Source organism: Mobula birostris, chromosome 26 (assembly GCF_030028105.1).
Source record: "Mobula birostris isolate sMobBir1 chromosome 26, sMobBir1.hap1, whole genome shotgun sequence".
Lineage (NCBI taxonomy): Eukaryota > Metazoa > Chordata > Chondrichthyes > Myliobatiformes > Myliobatidae > Mobula > Mobula birostris.
In genome coordinates this window covers 31,988,093-32,008,111 of record NC_092395.1, presented here as the reverse complement: position 1 = coordinate 32,008,111, position 20,019 = coordinate 31,988,093, and the positions used below count along the sequence as shown (strand labels likewise).

General features: G+C 39.4%; 1 protein-coding gene across 1 annotated transcript in view; it reads left to right on the top strand.

Moving 5' to 3' along the window:
- Positions 1 to 20,019, top strand: part of timm44 (translocase of inner mitochondrial membrane 44 homolog (yeast)) — an 88,281-nt gene that overhangs the window by 16,163 nt on the left and 52,099 nt on the right. The window contains exons 3-5 of the mRNA XM_072244301.1: positions 2,857 to 3,027; positions 3,103 to 3,183; positions 4,283 to 4,432. Of these exons, the coding sequence (XP_072100402.1) occupies positions 2,857 to 3,027; positions 3,103 to 3,183; positions 4,283 to 4,432 (402 nt within the window). The remainder of the gene's footprint in view (positions 1 to 2,856; positions 3,028 to 3,102; positions 3,184 to 4,282; positions 4,433 to 20,019) is intronic.

The window sequence follows — 20,019 nt, the reverse complement described above, 5'->3', positions numbered from 1 at the left end:
AGGGAAGAAGATACAATAAAATTACTTTTGTATTGCACTCTGTGAGTGCCCAGTTACAGCTGGTCATCTCTAGGCAAATTGTTATTGACCTGATAGCTCATTTTGAATATAAAGAAAACCTGGCTACGAATTTACTCATCTTTCAGTAATACAAGGGGTGATTGATAAGTTCCCAGCCTAAGGTAGAAACATAGAAAACCTACAGCACAATACAGGCCCTTCGGCCCACAATGCTGTGCCGAACCACCGTCGCCAGCAGTCCATTCCATGCACTCACCATTCCCTGCGTAAAAAACTTACCCCGACATCTCTTCTGTACCTACTTCCAAGCACCTTAAAACTGTGCCCTCTTGTGTTAGCCATTTCAGCCCTGAGAAAAAGCCTCTGACTATCCACATGATCAATGCCTCTCATCATCTTATACACCTCTATCAGGTCTACTCCAAGGAGAAAAGGCAGAGTTCACTCAACCTATTCTCATATCCTTGTAAATCTCCTCTGCACCCTTTCTATGGTTTCCACATCCTTCCTGTAGTGAGGCAACCAGAACTGAGCACAGTACTCCAAGTGGGGTCTGACGAGGGTCCTAAATAGCTGTAACATTACCTCTTGCCTCTTAAACTCAGTCCCACGGTTGATGAAGGCCAATGCACCGTATGCCTTCTTAACCGCAGAGTCAACCTGCACAACAGCTTTGAGTGTCCTATGGACTTGGACCCCAAGATCCCTCTGATCCTCCACACTGCCAAGAGTCTTACCATTAATACTATATTCTGCCATCATAAATGCATCTTTATTTCCAGAAAAAAGTGAAGAGCCAGTGAGATGGCACCTGCTGTTGACCTGTTGTGATGGCAGGCAAATTGGAGCTGTTAGAAAACCTAGCATATTTATTTTTCAACATAGTCCCTTCCTACATTTACACACTTAGTCCAACAGTCGTGGAGCATATGGGTCCCTTCTTTGTAGAAGTCGGCGTCTTGGACTTCCAGAAAGTGGTTCACAGCAGGGGTGATTGATAAGTTCGTGGCCTAAGGTAGAAGGAGATGACTAATTAACTTCAAACTTTCTGCATAATCACTCAAAGAGTTGAACTGCACGTGCATGTAACGAGAGCTGTATAACTCATCTCCTTCTACCTTAGGCCACAAACTTATTAATCACCCCTGCCATGGACCACTTACTGGAAGTCTAAGACACTGACTTCTACAAAGAAGGGATCCGTATGCTACACGACCGCTGGACTAAGTGTGTAAATGTAGGAGGGGACTATGTTGAAAAATAAATGTGGTAGGTTTTCTAAGATTGACTGCTTCTACCTTAGGCCACAAACTTATCAATCACCCCTCGTAGTTTGGCTCTGACATAATGTTGCTTTAACTTTAGTCTGGTAATACTGGCGCTTAACTCTGAACCAGTGAGAGGATTACTTACAAAAACCTATTATCAGTTTCCTTTTATAACTTTTGATAATTTTATAGGAAAGTGGGATTGGAAGAAGAAACCCCATTAGCTCCTTGAGCTTATTTCATTATTATGTTTGGTTATTGTCTGTTCTGTGGCTCGAGTTAATAATCTTCCTCTTTAATCTCTAATAACCTTAACTAATAATTGATTTAGACTTCTTACAACTTTTGAGAAATAATACTATATTTCCATTAACTGCATTCTTAATATGAAAAGAAGCTCTCTAATTTCATTTGTAAAATGCCTATCTCTCCTGATTGTGCCTCTTTTCCTCTTCAGATGAAACCTATGCTTTATAATTCACTCTCTTTGATCATATTGTCATTCTGAGCTTAATTAGATAGATACACATAGTTCTAAATTCAAGGCAATATATGTCAAGGTTATGTATTGGTTCTCAGAATTTAATCCTTTTAAGCTTTGATATTCTGATGATCTGTATGATATTCTGCTCTAGTAGGTAAAACATGATGAAGTTTTGGAGTCTGAACAAGGTTATGGTAGATAAATAGAAGATTTTCTTCCTCTGCCGTGCTTGTGCAGTGTTGATCTAACTCACTAATGAAACATTATCAATGTAAATGGATTCTCAAATGGCAAAGTCTTCACCTCAGTCCATTACTCTGTAACGAGTTCCACGCCATCCCTGTGCCTTTAAAAAGGTGAGAGAAGAAGCTATTTGTAGGATAGGAACAGGAGTAGTCCAACTGGCCTGTCGAGCCTGCTCTGCCATTCAGTAAGATTTTGGCCTATCTGGCCATGGACAGCCCTACCTATGTGCCTTTTTCCATAACAATATGCAAAAATCTATCTTGCTGTGTTTTAAATATATTTCATGAGATAGCCTCTACTGTTTTCCAGGGCAGAGAATTCCACAGATTGGGGGAAAAAAAAGTTCCTCCTCATCTCCATTTACGCCATGAACCTTCAGGTCACGTCTCCTAGTTCTCATCTCACCTACCAGTGGAAACAACTTTCCTGCCTCTATTTTATCTCCTTTTCATATTTTAATGTTTCTGTAAGATCTCCTCTCATTCTTCTGAATTCAAGTGAGTGTAATCCCAGATGACTCAATCTTTCCTCATCTTCAGAATCAATCTGGTGAACCTTATCTGTCCTGCTTCTAAAGTCAGTGTATCTGTTCTCAAGGAGACCAGAACTGTGGATGCAGTACTCCAGATGCAGTATCATCATTACTCAGTACAATGCAGCATATTCCTGTTGCTCTCAAATTGAATCCCTTTAGGAATGAAGGCCAATATTCTATTTGCCTTCTTCATCACCTGCTGCACCTGCAAGACAACCTTTTGAGATTCATGCACACTGAATATCCAAGCTTATAAAAATAAGGCTACTGAATTTCATTTAAAGTTTCTAATTTCTCTATAGGTTCGAAGTTACACATCAGATGGGAGAAGGGGCTTTCTTGGTGGTTTATTGGACAATATCAAACAAGAACTAGCAAAAAACAAAGAAATGAAAGATAGCATTAAGAAATTTCGAGATGAAGCGAAAAAGTTAGAAGAATCGGAAGCTTTACAAAGGGCACGGAAAAAATATGTAAGTATTTAAAACTTTTCTGTTATGCACAATTCTGAATATTATGGTGATTAAATAGTTTTATTTTTTTTCTAGAAAACCATTGAATCTGAAACAGTCAAAACCTCAGAAGTTTTAAAGAAAAAGCTAGAAGAGTTTTCAGAAACAGTAAAAGAGGTGAGTTCAATTTATGGGCTAACCAAGAATATTAGGCAACTGTGTAAAGAGATTGGAATTTTCTGAACTACTGCTTCTTGGACATAAATTTTACAGCATGAGTGTTATGGCATTTTATCAGGTAATGGCATTGATTCCATTGGTTTTCTCCTGTTATGCCATGAACACATCATGCTGAACCTAGATGTCTACTTATTCTAAGTCGTATGAACACAAGAGCAGGGAAAGAGGCTATATTATCTCTTTAGCATGTGACATCAATAAATCAGATGATGGCTGATCTGAGATCTGACTCTCCAAACCATTCTTGGTTAATAAAGTCATTAGCCTCAATTTTTCAACCTCAATTAACAATTAACCCAGCATTATTTTCACCAAACTTCTGTCTGTGGTTGTGTCTCTGAATGCCATTCCTGAAAGATCTGACTCTAACTATGATCTTTCGTCCTAGATTCTCCAACCAGCAGAAAACGCATATTATTAAATGGAATTGTAGGAAGAATGAGAATAAGTGGGCAGGCTAGCAAGTGCTAGTTAATGGCAGCTTCCTGTCATATTAAAGCTTTGTTGATTCCAGGATGTAATTATGATTTCTTATGCAAAGGCATATGAATGTTGGAAGAAGCCAAGATAAGAGTTTTTGTGGTGATATTCATGGTTGAATAGAATACCGATATTTTTCATGTTGAGCCTTGTAAAGTGAACACATGCTTACCAGCAACACGCAAGTTGCTGGTAGAACTCAGTAGGTCAGGCAGTGTCTGTGGAGGAAAACAACTAGTTGTCGTTTCGGGTTGAGATCCGTTGTCAAGATGAAGGGCCTCGACCTGAAATATCTGCTGTCTATTTCCCTCTATAGTTGCTGCCTGTCTCACTGAGTTTCTCAAGCATCTTGTATGTTGTAGATACCAACATCAATGGTCTCTTGTGGCTTCATATGGTTGTCAGCACCTACAAGCTATAGTTCTGAAAGTGTTAGCACTTTGTTAAGTATTTATCTGCCCCATTCATGTGTGTCTGATGTTAGTGGAGTTTGACTATTTGTTTCACATGCTTTTGAAACCTGTTTATAGTAAGTATATTCATGTCTGCTTTACAGAGCCTCGATGAAGTTGGAAAATCTGATATTGGTAAAAAAATAAGGGAAGGAGTAGAAGAAGCAGCAAAATCAGCAAAACAGTCTGCAGAAACTGTCAGCAGGAGTGGGGAGAAAATCGGGAAGACTACTGCTTTCAAAGCAATATCTCAGGTAAATAAACCTACCTAAAGCAGTTTACTTCAGTGACTCTAATGCATGTGAGATATAACCATATTCAAAATTGCATTCAACGTTTATTTGATTTCACCATGAAAATGAAGCCATGTAGGATATGCTTAGAGACAAATCAAGGTTCTGCAGAAAATCAAGTTCTTGCAGTAGTTTGGCTAACACATATAGAAATGTTGTGTGGAACCCTATGACACCTGAAAGTTTAAATTAATCTTTGCTTTAGTTATGATTCATTTTCTGAAATTGTTGAATTAAAATTAACCTATAATTCGATAATAATGATAAATACAGCCTCTCCGATTCAGATAAACAGCCAGTAAATGAGATATTGCATGTAGATGCAACAATGCCATTTATCTTTCACACATTAAAAAGCAAAATCACTGACCAAAAATGCTAGTTAGGGACAAATTAATTTAAATAATTCTTTTCCTTGCCAACAAGTGCTGGTTCTTGCTAGAACAATGCCCTTTAGTTGTGCAAGTACCTCCAACACTTCATTGTCCATTCTATTGGTATAACTAATTTATGTTAAAGAGCATGACAGACTATGGGACATTACAAATTAACTGATCTTCACTCAGACCTTGTTGTTTATTTTTGATAGTACAATTTTAACACCATCCTGGTTAGAATTTACAAGCCATCTAATCTGCAGTTAACTACAATAGAGAGTAGCACAAATCACATTGAGCACCAGGGGGCACTAATGCTCTCTTCAAATCACAGTTTCAGTTTTCATTTTGAACTGTTGAATTAATGTTTAAGATGCAATTGCTTGATATTTTGCATAAACTTCACCATTGTTCTGTTTAAAATAATTCTTCACTATGCAAGCTTTGGATGTAGCTTGTATTGGTATATTTGGTGCTTCACCAAAGGCAATTTTCTCTCAATGGAGAAAATCTCGTGTTGAAGTACATGCTGTAATCTGAAAAACATTGGAGCAGAATTTGGCCATTCAGCACATCGAGCCTGTTCTGCCATTCCATCATGGCTGATCCATTTCCCTCTCAACCCCATTCTCCTGTCTTCTCCCTGTAAGCTTTCATGTCCTGACTAATCAAGAACCTATCAACCTCTGTCTTAAATACACCAAATGACCTGGCCTCCACAGCTGCATGTGGCAAAGAATTCCACAGGTTCGCTACACACTGGCTAAAGAAATTCCTCCTCATCTCCATTGTAAATGGACGTTCCTCTATTCCGAGGCTATGCTTTCTGGTTCTAGACTTCCACCATAGGAAACATCCTCTCTATACCTACTCTATCGAGGCCTCTCAACGTTCAATAGGTTTCAATGAGATCCCCCCTCATTCTTCTAAATTCCAGTGAGTAAAAGCGCAGGGTCATCAATCACTCCTCATCCCATAAGCCGTTCATTCCTGGAATCATTCTCGTGTACCTCCTCTGAAGTCTCTCCAATGTCAGCACATCTTTTCTTAAATAAGGGGCCCAAAACTACTGACAATACTTCAAGTGAGATCACACCAGTGCCTTATAAAGCCTCAGCATTACATCTTTGCTTTTATATTCTAGGCCTCTTGAGATATATGCTAACTATTGTTCATCACTCTCCAATTTCTCTGGTAGTGAGGCCATCCATGTCCTTCAAGCTTGCAACCATCACCCATCAATCTTTCAAACACAGGACCCCATCCTTAATTATCTGCCCCAATACCCCAACTGCCTAGCCAACCCAACTGTTAACTGCAAGCCTGTATTGCACAATGACCTCCCCCAATCAGGAACTCCTAATAATAATCCTAATTCAGTGCCCAATTTTCCAGATTGAACGTTATCAAAACTCAGCAACCACACTCACAACACCAGCAATTTCATCTGCAACCAGTCTAAGCCCAAAATCTCACCCCTGACCCAAATTCCCATCACCATTTATGTGCATCAGTTGAACCTTTCCTTTCATGTGATCCTGCCCCGACTTCCAAACACCAGCTCCTGCTCTCATCATTGAAATGCTCTCCCCGTGACTGCCATTGGATCTGGTCCTTGAACCTACTGGTGTTACTTAGGCTCCCTACACACAAGCAGCAAGAAAACCTACATAAGAAATTGGTCCAGGACCAAAATGGGAATTATGTTCCTCTGTGGCTGCAAATAAAATTCTAGAGCAGTGCTTCATGGCAGTAGCACCCTTGTTTTGTCCTCCTAATGCTGGGACTTAGGAGAGTGTTGACCAATGTACAATTCATTAACTTGGATGCTTTTTCATCGATGAAAGAAGACAAATAGTTAACAATATAATTGTTTCACTGCTGTGCCTGTGTGCTTTCCTTGAAATCAAACCTGAGAGGCTGTCATAAACCTCAATTTGATTTGCATCTCTTTTGTGAATCTGGTGAAATTTGTTTTGCAGCCTCCTCCGTCCTCTCCCGTTAAAAGGAAATGTTACTTCCTGGCATATGGGCTCCAAAGATGCCAGCTCCAAAGAAAGCAATTTCAATTTGTAAATGCACCTTTAAAGTAGATGTACAGCCTACTTCAGATTTGCACCTTGCAAATGTGAAGTAAAACAAGTGGATATTGAGGCAAAAAAGAGATGCGTAAAATTAGAAACATGGTCTGAAAGCTAGATTAATTTAGATAAACATAAAGTGGAGGTGCAGGTGTTAGAATATGTGGAATTGGAGATAAAAACCGGTTATGGAAACTCAATTGTGAGGGGGGGCAGACATGAGACTATGCTTTAGGCATGATAGAGGATCAGATAAAGGAGGAGGGGATGTTACCTTTTTACTAAGGGAAGATACCTACAACAGTATTTAGAAAGGAAATTCTTGAGAGATAATGTAACGAGGCCATTTGGTTAGAACTTAAGAAATAAGAAGGGGATAGTCAGCTTGGTAGGGCTATATTTTGGACACATTCCCCCTCCCCCTATAGCCAGCAAGTATTTGAGCATATGTGTCAAGAAATTGCAAGTAGCTTTGAGAATAGTAGGGTAGTGCTGGTGGGAGATTTCAATTTTCCTGGTGTCAACTAGGCTGCCAGGGTGAAAAGGACATGGGTGGGGTAGTAGCTGTGTGATGTGTCCAAGTCAGTTTTATCATAGTATATAGATGAACCAACTCAGGACATCCTCTTAGGGAACAATACAGCCAAGTAACAGAAATAGGAGTTAGGGAGCTTTCTGGGTCCAGTGACCACAATTCTATTAGTTTTATAATAGTTATGGAAAAAGATGGAACTGGACAACAGATTAAACACCTGAACTGGAGCAGGGTGAACTTTGAGGGATCGAGGCAGGATCTAGCTGAGCTTGACTGGATGATTCTGTTTAAAAACAAAGAAACAGCTGGAAAATGGGAGGTGTTTAAAATGGTCATATCAAAAGTCCAGAAGCAGCATATTCCTGTCAGGGTGAAAGATAGACGTACCGAGTTCAGTGAACTTTTGTTGACAAAAGAACTTTGGTTCTGGTCAGGGAAAAAGGAAGAAACATACATTGCATGTAGGCCTTTGGATGCAACTAAATAACGACAAATATAAAATGCTTAAGAGCAAATCAGAAGAGAAAAAAGAGAGTGTGAGACGGATTTGACAGGCAGTATTAAAGATAATGCCAAGAGGTTCTTCCATTATACTATCAGTAAAAGGGAGACTAGGAACAGACTAGGTCCTTTTAAAGACCACCAGGGCTGCCTATGTGTGGAGCTGCGGAAGGTGGCTGAGATTTTTAATGTCTGTTTCTCCTCAGTGTTTACTAAGGAGAATATCTTGGGATGCCTGTGAATCTTTAAGGAACATTAAGTTGGGCAAGTCCTCAGTGACCTTAATGAAGACCAGGGAGGAAGTCACAGAGGCCCTCGTAGACATATTTACTTTGTTGTTAGCCACTGGCGAAGTTCCAGAAGACTGGAGGGTAGTTAATGTTGTTCTATTGTTCAGGAAGAGTCGTAAGGCAGGCCAGGGAACTAGAGACTGGCAAGCCTAACTTCATTTGTAGGGAGGTTACTGGAAAGTGTTCTGAATGACAAGGTCTACTCATTATTTGAGTAGTCAGAGCCTGATCAGGAATAGTCAGACTTGTGCATAGGATTAATCCTTTGGAGTTTTTCAAAGAGGTAACTAAGGGAATAGCTGAAGGTAGGGTAGTGGATTTTATTTATAAGGACTTTAGTAAGGTCTTTGGGAAGGTTCCACATGGCAGCGTGATCTGGAGTTTTAGGTCACATGAGATTCAGGGGGTGCTAGCTAGCGAGGTGGATTCAGAAATGGCTTGATGATGGGAAACAGAGGGTGATGATTGGAGATCAGTTTTCTGACTGGAGGCCTTTGATTAGTGGCTTTCCCCAGGGGTGCATGTTGGTACCTCTGTTATTCATTATTTATGAAAATGATTTGGATATGAATGTACATGGCATGATAAACAAGTTTGCTGATTATACTAAATTAAGATGTCTTGTTGATAGTGAAACAGGTTACAATAAATTAGAAAGAGATTGTGATCAATTAGCAGGTTGGGCTGGGAGTGGCAGATGGATTTAATTTGTTAAGTCTGAGGTAATACATTTTGGACAGACGAACTAGTGTAGGACATGTGCAGTGAATGTCATGACCCTGGCGAGTGGTGTGGAACAGAGGAGTCCAGGGGTACAAGTGCATAGTTCACTGAAAGCAGCAAGCAGGTAGACAGTGTAGTGAAGAAAGCATTTAGCATACTGGCCTTTATCAGTCAGTGCATCGAGTTGAGGAGTAGGGGCATTAATTTGCTGTTATGTAAGTACTTGGTGAGGCTGCACTTGGAGTATTGTGTCCTGTTATGGGAAAGATACTGTCAAGCTGAAGAGGGTTCAGAAGAGATTTATGAAGATGTCCCCTGGGCTCTGACCTGAGTTATAGGGAGAGGTTGCCACACTAGTTCTTTATACCTTGGAATGTAGGAGAATGAGGGATGACCTCTTAGAAGATTATAAAATCATGAGGGGTTTGGATATGATGGATAGTTATAGTGTTTTCCCCAAGGTTAGGGAGTCCAAAACTAAAGGGCACAAATACAAGATAAGAAAGGAGTGACTTTAAAGAGGTCAGAGGGTACCTGGAATGAGCTGGGAGTGAGCTGCCAGAAGAAGAGGTTGAGGAGGGTACAATTGCAAAATTTTGAGGGACTTAATATGGAGGATTATGGGCTGAATGCAGCCATCTGGGTCTAGCAGGGAGGGTGCTGTGGTCGGCATGAACTGTATGGGCCAAAGAGCCTATTTCTGTGCTATATTGCTCTATGACTGATTCTTGAAGCAAGTAAAGATAGGTTAGACAATTTCAAGAGTCAGCAATATGTAAAGGAGATGTTATCTTAATTTCTTTGTTTGCAGTACGTGAATATAAATATATCATTATTGTGATAATAATGTACTGGTGCAGAACACCTCAACACTCTTACCAAACTTGCTACACTGCTTTATGGCACGTTCGTAAAGGGCACAGGTAGTACTTATCGAGTGCTGTGCTGTTTGCTGCATTACTGAGTCATTCAAAACAAACCAGGATCTGCTGGGATCTGTTAGGAAAGTTCTGATTATGCAAGCCAATCAATCTGGATTGTCTTTTTGGTCATTTGCAAAAAAAAAATATAAAGGGAAGGATTGAGAAATGTATGACTAGAATGATATAAAAAATGCCAAAGCAAAAGAAATAATTTTTACTGTAGAAAAGACTGAAGGGAAAAAGTTTGCAATAAATAACTGTCTTTGTATTGAATATGCAGCCCTGTGGGCTGCCTGCAGCACATTTATGTGTTGGTTTCTAACGCAGATAATGTATTTGAGTCTAAATGTGTTTTACCAAATACAGAATCCTTCCTGATGTTTAAGGATCTCCATACTAGACTGAATAAACAGTGAAAATTTGATACAGACTTGATTCCTCTCTCAGTGCAAGTGTTTCTCTCACTCAGCAGTTTGCACATTGATCTTTTTTTTCATATCTCTTGGTGTCTGAGCCTCAAAAACTATTAGAACAGATCATAAAATATGAGAAACTTGAACACAAGGGCTTCTGCAGATGCTGGAAATCCAAACAGCATACACAAAATACTGGAGGAACTCAGCAGGTCAGGCACTATCTGTGGAAGTGAATAAAGTTTTGGTCCCCTAATCTGAGGAAAGACATTCTTGCCATAGAGGGAGTACAAAGAAGGTTCACCAGATTGATTCCTGGGATGACAGGACTTTCATATGATGAAAGACTGGATCGGCTAGGCTTATACTCGTTGGAATTTAGAAGATTGAGGGGGAATCTTATTGAAACGTATAAAATCCTAAAGGGATTGGACAGGCTAGATGCAGGAAGATTGTTTCCGATGTTGGGGAAGTACAGAATGAGGGGTCACAGTTTGAGGATAAAGGGGAAGCCTTTTAGGACCGAGATGAGGAAAAACTTCTTCACACAGAGAGTGGTGAATCTGTGGAATTCTCTGCCACAGGAAACAGTTGAGGCCAGTTCATTGGTTATATTTAAGAGGGAGTTAGATATGGCCCTTGTGGCTAAAGGGATCAGCGAGTATGGAGAGAAGGCAGGTACAGGGTTCTGAGTTGGATGATCAGCCATGATCATACTGAATGGTGGTGCAGGCTTGAAGGGCCGAATGGCCTACTCCTGCACCTATTTTCTATGTTTCTATGTTTCTAAACAGTCGAAGTTTCAGGCCGAGACCCTTCATCAGATCTGGAAGTGAGGGAGGAAGAAACCAGAATAAATGGTATGAGGGGGAGGGGGAGGGGGAAGCTAGAAGGAGACAGGTGAAGCCAGGAAGTTGGGGAAGAAGTAAGAATTAGGGAGGTAATAAGTGGAAAAGATAAAAGGCTGGAGAAGGAATCTGATAGGAGAGGAGAGAGGACCATAGGAGAAAGGGAAGGAGGAGAGGCATCAGAGGAAGGTGATAGGTAGGTGAGTAGAGAAGAGGTGAGAGGGGACCCAGAGTAGGGAATGGAAGAAGAGGAAAGTGGGAGAGGGACAAATGACCACAAGTTAGAGAAATCGATGTTCGTGCCATCAGGTTGGAGCTACCCAGACAGAATATGAGGTGTTACTCCTCCACCCTGAAAGTGGCCTCATTTTGGCTGTAGGGGCGGTCAAGGGCTAACATGTTGGAATGGGCATGGCCACTGAGAAATCCTTCTTTTTGCGGATGGAGAAAAGGTGCTTAACAAAGTATTCCCCCAATCTACGCCAGGTCTCACCAATGTAGAGGAGGCCACATTGGGATCACTGAATATAGTAGATGATCCTAAGGGATTTGCAGGTGAAGTGTTACCTCACATGGGGCCCTGAATGAAGGTGAGGGAGGAGGTGATGAGCAGATGTAGCACTTCTGGGTAGTTTCCCACCCTCCCCCCACCTTCTTTATAGGACCTCTGCCCCTTCCCTCTTCAGTCCTGACGAAGGGCTCCGGCCCGAAACGTCGACCGATCTTTTCCATGGATGCTGCCCGACCTGCTGAGTTCCTCCAGCGTGTTGTGAGTAGCACTTCTTCTGCTTGTAGGGATAAGTGCCTCTGGAAAGTGACGAGTGAGGGGGGAGGTAAATATGTGTTTAGTGGTAGGATCCTGTTGAAGATGGCAGAAGTTGTGGAGAACGATGTGCTGGATACAGAGGCTCATGGGGTGGTAGGTGAGGACAAGAGGAACTCTATTCCTGTTAAGGTGACAGAAAAAAAAACTAAGTGGTCCCTTTCCTAGCAGCCTAAGATAACTTGTATCTTTTAAAGTTGGTCTCCACTAGGAATGTAATAAAAGGCATAAAGACTATTTAGTTAACAAAATTAACAAAATGACGAAGCGCTTGGACTAGCATAATCAAATTAGAGGTTGGAAATACAATTCCACAGAAGAATGGATATAGAGCAGAATCTTTGATTCCGAATCCATCTTGGATGTTTTGAATTGAGTATTTTAAATCCATTTTCACCTGAAAGGGTTCTTGGTCACTAGCTGTAGAGAATAAGAAAGGCTAAAGGACTTTTAACAGCATTGTTTAACTTATTAATTTATTTTAAGAGAAGCAGTGAAGAAACTTCAGAATTTCATGAAGTGAGAGAATTCACTGACTCCATTATAAAATAATCAAACAGAAGACTTGAAAGTGTTAGGTTGATCATTATGTCACCAAAGGCAGTCGCAAATTTCTACAGATGTACTGTGGAGAGCATTCTAACTGGCTGCATTACTATTTGGTATGGAGGGGCCACTGCACAGGATCAAAAGAAATTGCAGAAGGTTGTGAACTTGGGGTCAGTTCCATCATAGGCACTGGTCTTAGTATCATCCAGATCATCTTCAAGGAGCGATACCTGAAAAGGGTGGCCCCCATCATCCAGGACATGCCCCTCTTCTCATTGCTTCCATCAGGGAGGAGGTACAAGAGCCTGAAGGCACACACACTCAACAGTTCAGGAACAGCTTCTTCCCCTCTGCCATCAGAGATCTGAATAGACAATTGAGCCCATGAACACTACCTCACTACTTATTTAACATATCTGTTTAATATATATATTTACTGTAATTCACAGTTTTTATCATTATGTATCGCTTTCACATAACAACACATTTCATGACGTATGCTGGTGATATTAAACCTGGTTTTGGTTTTGATTCCGGTTCTGATTCTGATTCTGATTTCATGCAAACGGTATGTGGTACATCAGCCTCAATCTGAGCTTGATGTTTTGATCTAAGATGGAGCAGCGGTAGAAATTAGCCAGCAGTTAGACAGATACCAACAAGCTATGCTGCCATTTCCTGTTTCATGCTCAGGAGAATCTTAACCATGATATTTATCTGGGTTTAGAACATGCTAAGATTCAAAGCGTGAATAATAGTCATTGTGGTGAAATAGGACACAACATATTATCACTATGTAAACAATCCAGGTAATTTCACTTGTGCCATGGTCAATTTCTTTCTACATTTTTAATGTAGTGGAACACAGAAATTTCTGCTTTAATCAAGTATGCAAATTGGGAAGGACTAATTACCAAGCAGTGAATTTACCTGAACATGTTCTGCTGATTTGAGCTTTGCAGTTTATTTAAATTTAAGAAATCACCTGCAGTATTCAATTAACTGGGGCCGTAGACTGCCAGAAGGTATGAAGTCCTCTTAAAACATGGGATGGCCTCCCATTGATACAGAGACAATAACTTCCTCCTTGTACATATAAATTCATAGTTTTTAAAAAACCTTGTATGGGTTGTCACAGGGGTTCAGGGAAATTGGTCATTGATGATCTAGCAGAGGCTGCAGTTAAATCTCCTAATCACGGACAAGTCCTTTCTGTTGAAGAAAAGATTGATGAATTGAAATAATAAATTGTTCCCATATGAGATTTGATACGGTATATTTTCTCACCATGAACTTCATTTGCATCACTAAATGATTGATGTATTGATTAAAAGTTGTCCATGATACCAGGGGAACTTCCCAACCTTTCTCTGGAGAGGTGCCATGAAATCCTTTGTGAAACCAGGGGCTTGATTTAACATCTCACCCAAAAGGCAGCATCTCTGACCCTGCGTCATTTCCCTGGTATTGTTATGGGGTGAAAGCCTTGGTTCTATTCTCATCTTAAAGTAAGCTTTAATCCACATTAGTCACAGGCTGTTCGCACAAGATCACTAGCAAATTGAGCAAAATAATTCTTGTTCTTGATTTTTTTTCCTTACTTTTTTGACCTCCTGCAGTCTTTATGGCAATGGTGATTGTTGTGACTGTTGTGCAAGTTACTTCTATTTTCTGTGAGGAAAATAAAAGTAACTTGCAAGGTCACTAAGGAAGAGTCACATTCTGAGTAAAAGCCATGAACAACTCAGATTGGGTGTCATATCCAAAGGCCATTAGCGAAACAAATTAGAAGTTTGCAACAATCTCCTAGTGCTTCAATACGAGGAATTCTGCAGATGCTGGAAATTCAAGCAACGCACATCAAATTTGCTGGTGAATGCAGCAGGCCAGGCAGCAGCTCTAGGAAGAGGTACAGTCGACGTTTTGGGCCAAGACTCACCAGCAAATTTGATGTGTGTTCCTAGTGCTTCAGCTGGGGCAACATTCCAGAAATCAAAGCGACAGTGAGACTGACAACAGTGATCACAGATTCATTGTGTGTAAAATCAAATTTCTGTAGCTGCTTCCTTGGAAATCATAGAATAAATATCGAGGCAAATAAATTTGGATAGGTCTCAAAGGAAACTTGAATGCTGGGACAGTAGCGACTCTCGAGAATAAGTGCCATTATCTGAAGTGGCTGAATATCAACACTTGGATTTGCAGTACATGTGCATATTGAGAATTGAGTCACAGACATAAACTGACTATCCTGGGAATAGTATGTGGCAGGCAAAATAAGATAGAAATTTGCACCAGTGTTTATATTTGAATCAATAACAATTTAAAAGTCTTTGTAGAATCTTTGTAGTGCAGCAGGTATATGGCAGATTTTCTCCTTGTCTTGGAGCAAGTGCAATATTTAAAGAAGACAAATAGTGCATGAATATCTAGATTTTATTGAAATGAGATCCATCTAATGATTTTTATTCACTTGTGTATATTTCTTTTTTTTTGTAATTTTTTTATTGAATTTTATCATCAAACAAACATTTCCACAAGATGTATTTCAGACACTGTACATATATATCATATAATCATATTTGTCACAGATCTCCACATAATACTTACCTGAGGTATACGCTTATAGAAAGGTGAGGAAAGAAAGAACAATCGAAAGAAGAAAACTATGTACAAAGTAGGGAATGATCTTTTTTTACAACATATTCATTGACTTGTGAGAATAAAATCAGGCCTATGAGGTGTTATGTAGTTAAACATTTTTTCCAGTATGAATAAAATTGTTCCAACTTATGATTAACAGATGCTGTTATCTTCTTCATTTTGTAAATGTCCATGGGAATTTCCATCCATACATTTAAAGTTGGGCTCTCCTGTGATAACCATTTCCTGGTAAGGGTCTTTTTACCAGCCACTAGCAGTACATTCATTAAATATTTATCTCTTTTCAACTATTCTTGAGGTATATACCCAAAATATATGGTCTTACTCTCTAAAGGTATTTTACATTTAAAGATGTCTTGTAGGGCATTATGTATCCCATTCCAATAGTCTTTGATAACGGGCATTCCTAGAAAATATGATAATGGTTTGCATTCCGATTTCCACAATTTCTCCAGCAAACGAGGGGGGGGTTACTATCATAATGGGATTTCTGAGAGGGTGTAATAAAATATCTTATCAAGTTTTTCCACTCGAACTCCCTCCATTTCTGTGAACTGGTACACTTCCATTGATACCTCCATATTATTGTCTAGTCTTCCTCAGATATTATTATCCCTCCTTCCTTCTCCCATTTTGTTTTAAAGTATGAACTCGAACGTGTTTTAAGGTTTGACAAACCCTTATACACGCTTGAAATTATTCTACTACGGTTGTCTGAATTATATGCTTTTCTAAATAGCTCTATCAGACATGTACTTGCCTTGGTTACATTTTTAACTGTCCTATTAACATACTGTCACATCTGTAAATACCGGTAAAAGTCTTGTTTTTCTAATAAGTGTTTCTCATTTCAAAACTGAGCAGTGTTCCTTCTTTCATTATATTGCAAATAGCTGTTATTCCTTTAACTGTCCAGTCCTTAAATCTAGCATCCAGTTTATTTAGCGTAAAATCCGAGTCATGTGCACACCATTTAAGAATTGCAATGTCTCTCTCTAGTTTATATTCTTTTATAATAGTTTTCCATATTTTAAGAGTCCATTTCACCCACGGGTTGTCAATATTATTTATGTAACTTTGTAGGTTGTTATCAGCCAAAATTGCCTGTATGGGGATGGAAAGTATCCTCTCCTCACGGTTTTTCCATTGATTGTTATATTATGGGTTGCACCAGCATATCACGGCTCTCAAATGTGCTGCAAAATAATAATTTCTAACAGAAGGTAAGCCCCATCCCCGCTTTTCCTTGGCTAATTGCAAAGTTTTGAGACGAACCCTAGGCCTTTTACCTTGCCATATATATCTTGATAGCATCTTGTTCCATTCATTGAACTGATTTTGGTTAATCTCTATTGGTAGGGTCTGAAAGAGATATAATAGTCTGGGCAGTATATTCATTTTAATAGATTCGGTCCTTGAACTGAGACCAAGAAAAAGAATTAGGTTTCATCTTGTTATACCTTCCTTAATTTTCTTATATATAGGCTGATAATTGCATTCTAATAATTTTGCCAAATCTTTTGGCATAGTGATGCCTAAATATTTGACGGACTCTGTTTGCCATGCCCAAGGATATCTACTTTCAACTTCTCTTGGTGGGCTATAGTTATATAAAAGTAGTTGTGTTTTATCTATGTTGATCTTGTATCCTGATAATTGGCCATATTGTTCAAAGGATTGCATCAATTTAGGTAAAGAGTATGTTGGTTGCACTAGATAGATCAAAATGTCATCGGTGTAACAAGCCAATTTATGCTCTGTCCCTTTTATAGTAATTCCCCTGATATCTTCATTTTGTCTGATGTATGGAGCTAATGGTTCCAGATATAATGCGAAGAGTAGTGGTGACCATGCATAACCTTGTCTTGTGCCCCTTTCTAGGGTAAAACTATTAGATAAATATCCATTGATTTTAATCCTGGCAGTAGGATTGTTGTATAGTGCCTGTACAGTTTTAATAATTGTGTCATGTAGACCAAATCTATGTAAAACTCTGTAAAGAAAATTCCTATTAACCGAATCAAATGCCTTTTCAGCGTCCACGCTTATCACTATTGCTTCAATTTCTTTTTTTATATATGATCCAGAATGTGACGTGTCCTTCGTATATTGTCTTGTGTTTGGCATTGTTGTATAAAACCTGTCTGATCACTATGTATCAGTGTGTGTAGAAACTCTTCTAATTGTTTGGCCATGATGGAAGTAAATATTCTATAATTCACATTAAGAACAGATATTGGTCTAAATGACCCACATTCCATTTTATCCTTGCCTTATTTCGGTATAGCTGAGATTATCGCCTCCTTCCAGATGGGTGACATTTGCTCCTTTCTTAGGCCTCAGTTCAGTGTGGAGAGTAAAACAGGAATTAACTCACTTCTAAACTCTTTATACCACTCTGCTGTATATCCATCTGATCCTGGTGACTTGCTTAATTTAAGCCTACTAATTGCAGTTTTTAGTTCAGCTTCAGTTATGTCAGCAGTCATTGTTTTATCTTGTTCTTTGCACTTGTGTATATTTCAAGTCAATAAGTATGACAGAATCAGTATATTGATGCTGCTTGTCTCCCGGGGAACAGTGGCAGTGAATATAGACTCCATCTGGTAAGGAAGCTAAATAACCAAAAAAGAGACACTAAACACAGTCAGACATTAAGGCAGAGTTGATTTTTAACGCTTTGCTCCATCCCTTGAAGGTGTTTGACTTGTGTGGGTTTATGATTCCCTTGGCACTCTGACCCAGCATTACTTCACTCATGGCGTTCATCATTCTAACCTTAAGTATCATTAAATTACTTAAATATGGGCAAACTGCACTATTTCTAGTTTATTCAGTTCACTTGAATATTCCAGAATCACCAGTCAGCACACGTTTGTAAGAGTGCTCTCTGATTATTGTTTCCCTTTTGTTAACCCAAGGGAACTGCATGCAATTGTCATAGCTTGACCTTTTCCTACCTTAGACTCATGAAAGTGAAAATAACTAGATTTGTATAATGAAACACAGTTTTGAATAGTTTTGAATTTTTCACTGGTGAGTTGGAACATGTGTAGATGCTCCAGTTCTAACCCATTATATTCAGTAATGCAGGAGAAGGCAAGAAGGAGGAAACTTTCATCAACATCCCAATCCTTGACTAGAGCAAATGTGATTTGAAATATTCTTCTGAATTTTACAACAGTTGCAAGAAAAAGTTTGTGAACCCTTTGCAGTTACCTGGTTTTTTGCATTAATTACTCTTAAAATATAGTCTGATCTTCATCTAAGTCACAATAATAGACAAACACAATCTGCCTAAACTAATAACACACAAACAATTGCACTTTTCCTGTCTTTATTGAACACATTGTTTAATCATTCACAGTCCTGGCTGGAAAGAGTATGTGAACCTTTGTATTTAGTAAGTGGTAGTACCTCCTTTAGCAGCAATAACCTCCACCAAACATTTCCTGTAGCTGCTGAGCAGACTTGCACAATGGCAAGGAAGAATTTTAGACCATTTCTCCATACAAAACTGCTTCAGTTCATCAATATTTCTGGAGTATCTTGCATGAACCACTCTCTTCAGATCATGGCATAGTATCTCAATTGGGTTAAGGTCTGAACTCTGACTTGGTCATTCCAAAATGCAAACTTTCTTCTTTTTAAACCATTTTGTTGTTGGTTTACTCTTGTGTTTGGGATCATTGTCTTGTTGCATCATCTAACTTCTATTAAACTTCAGATGATGGAGTGTTTCCCTGACTTTCTCCTGTAAAGTGTCTTGATACAATTTTGAATTCATTGTTCCCTCAATGATTGCAAAATGTCCAGACCCTGGGCAGCAAATCAACCCCAAGCGTTGAGACTCCTTCCATTATGCTTCACAGTTGGGATGAGGTTTTGGTGTTGGTGCAGTGCCCTTTTTCCTCCAAACAAAGTGGTGTACATTTCTGCCAAAAAGTTCAACTTTTGTCTCATCTGCCACAGAACGTTGTCCCAGAAGCGTTGTGGAACATCCAGGTGGTCTTTTGCAAATTTGAGACATGCAGCAATGTTTATTTTTGGAGAGCCGTGGTTTCCTCCGTGGTGTCCTTCCATGAACACCATTCTTGTTCAGTATTTTTCTTATATTGGAAACATGAACAGAGACTTTAACAAGTTCCAGAGATTTCTGCAGATCTTTTGCTCTTACCCTCCTTTTTTTTCACCTCCTTCAGCATTGCTTGTCGTGCTCTCGGTGTGATCTTTGCAGGGCGCCCACTCTTAGGAAGAGTGGCAACAGTACTGAATTTCCTCCATTTGTAGACAGTTTCTCTTGCTGTGGACTGATGAACAATTAGGTCTTTAGAAATGTTCTTGTAGCCTCTTCCAGCTTCATACATCTCTACAGTTCTTCTAAGGTCCTCTGAAAGTTGTTTTGATGGAGGCATAGTGCACATAAATAGATCTTTCTTGAGAAGAGCAGGCTCTATCGGTAACCTGACTTTGTGTGCCTTTTTTTATAGGGCAGGACACCTCTACAACCCACTCCTCCAATCTCATCTCATTGATGGAACACCTGACTCCAAATAGCTTTTGTAGAAGGCATTACCCCAGACGTTCACATACTTTTTTGAACCTAGACTGTGATTGTTTAAATGGTGTACTCAGGATTGTCAAGAAAATGTACAATTGTTTGTGTGTTATTAGTTTAGGCAGATTGTGTTTGTCTATTATTGTGATTTAGATGAAGATCAGAGCACATTTTATGAGTAATTAATGCAGAAAACTAGGTGATTGCAAAGAGTTCACAAGCTGTTTCTTGCAGCTGCGTGCCATTCTACTGTGTCATGTTAC